Below are 4,771 nucleotides of genomic sequence, written 5' to 3' on the forward strand. Positions count from 1 at the left end.
AAATGTATAGGTGGATCAAGAGGGATGGATGGTAACACTTAATACCTTATTAGTAATAGAAAGACTTTAGATTTTAATTCATTTAACTATCTTAAATTTATTTTATTTATTTATCATTTATTAAATTATCTAATAAAATATACATCTACTACAGACTCCCCCCCCCATTAGTAAATGACGTCCCTGTCATTTCCCTAATGGGCTATTACCTGGTTACATGCAGCAACACTATTCTTACAAAATACTGCATTCACGCTTCACTGCATCTGAAATATATACAAATAAAATCAAATTAATTATTCTTTAAAATATCAAGCATTGTTTGCACAATTTTGTCTTCATATTTTTTCATTTCCTGGGACTTCATCAAGTCATGTAGAAATTCACATTTCTTCATCCATTCTAGTGAATGTTGTTGGGTAAACACATATTCCTGGTTGCTCATCCAAGCAGGTTTTCTCCTCTCCCTTCCACTTCTTCTTGGTATCTGTCTATCTTCCTCTGACCTCATGCTATCATCTCCATCCACATGATCTACTTCTGCATCTTGCTGCTGATGCTGCTCATGTGCAATCTCTACCTCAGCATTCTCCTGCTGCTGTCCCTCTCTAGGAATTACTTCAGCATTCTGCTGCTGATGCTGTTCCTCTGGAATCTCTGCATTAGGTTCCTGTGTTCTCTCCTTACCCTCAACATTACCTGCATCATGATGCTCTTCTTCTTCCATCTGTACCGGTACATATACTACTTCCATTTCTTCATCTGAACTGCTTTCCTCATCCCTATGGGATATAACTTCATGAATATCCTCTTTCTCTTTACTCTGTTGTCTTGTTCTGGGTCTAGGCCTCGGTTTAGGAATTTCTTTTACCTTCTCGAGTTCTTCATGAGTTTTGTAATTGTTCAGCTGACTTATTGGGAGAAGTAGATTTCTATGTAGTGTTCTTATTTTACCCTTGGTTGTCTCTTCTTGGATCTGAAATACTGGAATGTTTGGATCTGGTTGGTCTAAGACTATATAAGGTTCTTCTTCCCATTTATCGGAAATTTTATGTTTCCCGTCAAAAGATACGATTTTAACTAACACCCTGTCACCTGTCTGGATCTCCGCTCCTCTTACTCTCTGGTCATACCCTCCTTTCTGTTTCTCTTGAGCTCTCTTTGTATTCTTGTTGACTAATTCATATGCTGCCTTCATATTCTCTTTCAGGTCATTGATATACTTTGAAGTTGACTTCCATTCTGTTTTCTTGATTCCAAATTCCTCATCTATAGGCAATCTAGGGTTTCTGCCGAACATAAGATAATAGGGTGATATTCCTGTTGACTCATTTCTGGTGCAGTTATAAGCATGTACAAGGGGATTGATGTATAATTTCCAATTCTGCTTTTGTGATGGTTTCAATGTGCCTAACATATCAAGTAGTGTTCTGTTGTATCTTTCACACAGCCCATTCCCCATTGCAAGATGTTGACCTTGATTTCTTCATTCCTGTAATTTTACAAAGCTCCTTGATAATCTGACTTTCGAAGTTTGCACCCTGATCCGAATGTATTCTACTGGGAATTCCATAATAATTAATGAAGTTGTTAAATAATGCCTCTGCAGTTGTTTTCGCAGTCATATTCCTTGTTGGTATAGCTTGGGCAAATCTGGTGTAGTGATCTGTGATGACTAGTATATGCTGGAATCCTCCTTTACTCATTTCCAAGGTAAGGAAATCCATACACACCAACTCTAAAGGATATGATGATGTAATACTGACAAGTGGTGCTCTCTGATTGGTAGCTTTTCTGTGTACGCATCTGTTGCAGTTCTTAATCCAGTTGTCTATATCCTGATTCATTCCTGCCCAGTAGAATCTGTCCTTAATAAGTGCTGCTGTTCTTTCGCGTCCTGGATGTCCAAATTTATCATGAAGTTCTGATAAGACTTTGTCCTTGAATTTTCTTGGCAGAACTAATTGTTGATTTAATTTCTCTGCAACTGTTGTTTCCCTGAAAAGAATGTTGTTAAATAAATGAAGTTTATTAAAATTTCTTACCAATGCTTGTGATTCAAATCCAAACGGTAAGTCTTCCAGTCTTGGTTTCTGTTTGCGTCTAACAAAATAAATCCATGTTTTAAGAGTTGGATCTGAACTCTGTTCCTCATGCCAATTCATCTCTTGGTCAATAATCTTTTGCGCTGACATGTTCTTGTCTATAACTGTTGAATCTACAGAAAAAGATGTTATGAATGGACCTGAATGTACCGCCTGACACACTGCTCTAATAGAATCCCTAGAAATAGACTGAAATTTGTCATTAGAATTTGGTCTTCTTGATAATGCGTCAGCATCTTGGTTCTGCTTCCCTGGCCTGTAAATAATGTCAAAGTCATAGGCAGATAATGCTGCCAGCCACCTATGTCCTGCAGCGTCAAGTCGTGCAGTCGTCAAGACGTATGTCAGTGGGTTATTGTCTGTTAGAACTGTAAATTTGTGTCCGTACAAATAATCATTAAACTTTTCTGTGATTGCCCACTTTAAAGCCAGGAATTCTAATTTATGTGCTGGGTAATTTCTTTCGGTAGGACTCAAACTGCGACTTGCAAAACTGATGACTCTCTTTTGACCATGTTGCTCTTGGTATAACACTGCTCCTAATCCTGATTGACTGGCATCTGTATGTAATTCAAAGGGCAGGTTATAATCAGCAAATCCTAAAATTGGAGAAGTCAAGAGTTTCTTGAGATGGTTGAAAGCTTCTTCCTGTTCTTGTTTCCATATGAATTCCTTTCTTGCTTGTTTACGCATCTTGTCCTTGGTACATTTACTGTTGGTTTTAGGCATAAGTTCAGTTAACGGTTTAGAAATTTTGCTGAAATTTGGTATAAATTTTCTGTAGTATCCAATAAATCCAATAAATTTTCTGATTTCTTCTGGAGAACGAGGTGTTGGCCAATCTAAAACTTTCTTAACTTTTTCTGGGTCGGTTCCAATGCCCTCCTCTGACACAATGTGACCTACATATTTCACTTTCTTCATAAAGAGACTACATTTCTTCGGAGACAACTTTAATCCTGCTTCTCGAAGTTTGTCGAATACCAACTGCAATCTTTGGATATGTTCCTCATAAGAATTGGAAAATACGATCAAATCATCTAAGAAAATAAAACAAATGTTCAAATGAAGATCTCCTAAGCAATTTTCCATGAGTCGTTGATAAGTAGCAGGGCTATTGGATAATCCGAAAGGAAGACGATTAAATTCGTAAAAGCCTAACGGTCCTACAGTGAAAGCTGTACGTTCTTTGTGTTTCTCTAGAATTTCAACCTGGTGGTACCCTGACTTCATGTCCAACACCGAGAAGTACTTGTTTCCGGAAAGGGCATTCAGAATTTCATCGATTCTTGGTAGGGCATATGCGTCTTTCTTGGTGCGTTGATTTAGTTGACGGTAATCAATACACATCCGTAACTTGCCATCTTTCTTCCGACATATAACAACATTGCTGGAAAATGGTGAACTGGATTTTCTTATCACCCCTGAATCCAAAAGCATTTGTAGATGGTTTCTTATTTCCTCAAACATGGCTGGTGGAATTCTTCTTGTTCTTTGTTTGAATGGTGTCTGGTCTAGTAGATCAATTCTGTGTCTCACAGTGTTGTTGAATCCAATATCTGTATCATTCTTTGAAAATATGTCTCTATAATCTTGTAGTAATTGTTGAATTTTCTCTTGTTGTTCTTGGGTTAAATCTTCTGATGATATTTTAACCTCTTGTAAGTATGAATAGTCTTCTTGTCTAAGCTGAGTTGTTTTGTCAATAATAGCCACTGGATGTAACTCACATATGATTTCTCTGGGATTGATGGTCACTGTTCTTGTAGTTAAATTGCTTATGTGGACTGGAATTTCCTGTCGTTCGTTATAGTTATATGAAGCAATTGTTGGTTCTATATCTAGGTCTTCGGGAATTCTGGAGTAACTAGTGGCTTGTAGTAATGCGCATGTGCTCTGGTATGGTACCTTCTTATCTGTAAATCCTGTTATAACTACTTGGCTGTTTGGTGGCATGATGGTACGTTCTGATGACTTAATAACAGCTAGCCTGAAATTCTGCCTAATCAGTTCCTTTTCTCTAAGTTGCAGACTTCTAAAGGCTAAAAACCATGGTGTTGTTAGGGCTGTTTCTTGTAGAAATCTTTCTCCATTTTGTACATGTGTATTCTCTAGTAATACTTTGATGATATTGGTACCAAGTAGTACTGGAACTCTGTTACTGTAGTTGGAATCTGGAACTATCAAAAATAAGCATGGCTGTGGTAGACTGTCTGGAATTCCTAATGGTTTAATTTCCAGTTCAATGTATCCTGAGTATGTCAAAATATTTCCATCAGTACATTCAATATTGATGAAATCTTCAATAGGATGGATGGTTTGTCCTTGTAAAAAGTTTTCATAAAATGACTGGGAAGTTGTTGATACAGTAGATCCAGTGTCGATAAGAGCTTTCGTTGTTATTTCTCCAGATATAATAATTTCAGTTTCTGCTGATTCTCCGATTAACTTTGGTAATCTGTTGGGGCTCTGCATACTCTGACCTATCGTTTGCCCCTTGGCGAAGGTCGATATGCGTTTAAATATCCCCTCTTCATATAATCACCTCTGACTCTGCATCCTATCTGTAAATGACCCTGCTGACCACATTTCCAGCATACTGGTGTTTCTCCTTGTGGTCTATAAGATGTACTTTGGTTTACAAATTCTGGTGTCAAAGGTGTTTG

At 37.5% G+C, this 4,771-nt stretch overlaps 1 protein-coding gene across 1 annotated transcript; it reads right to left on the minus strand.

The window, feature by feature from the left end:
* Positions 1-292: 292 nt before the first annotated feature.
* On the minus strand, positions 293-1,417 carry LOC134233103 (serum response factor homolog A-like). Its single transcript, XM_062715095.1, has one exon. The coding sequence runs from the start codon at positions 1,415-1,417 to the stop codon at positions 293-295; it is 1,125 nt and encodes a 374-aa protein (XP_062571079.1).
* Positions 1,418-4,771: the final 3,354 nt, after the last annotated feature.

The sequence above is a fragment of the Saccostrea cucullata genome, unplaced genomic scaffold (assembly GCF_032062105.1).
Source record: "Saccostrea cucullata isolate Sc308-1 unplaced genomic scaffold, CSIRO_AGI_Scuc_v1 ctg4578, whole genome shotgun sequence".
In the NCBI taxonomy this organism is placed as follows: domain Eukaryota; kingdom Metazoa; phylum Mollusca; class Bivalvia; order Ostreida; family Ostreidae; genus Saccostrea; species Saccostrea cuccullata.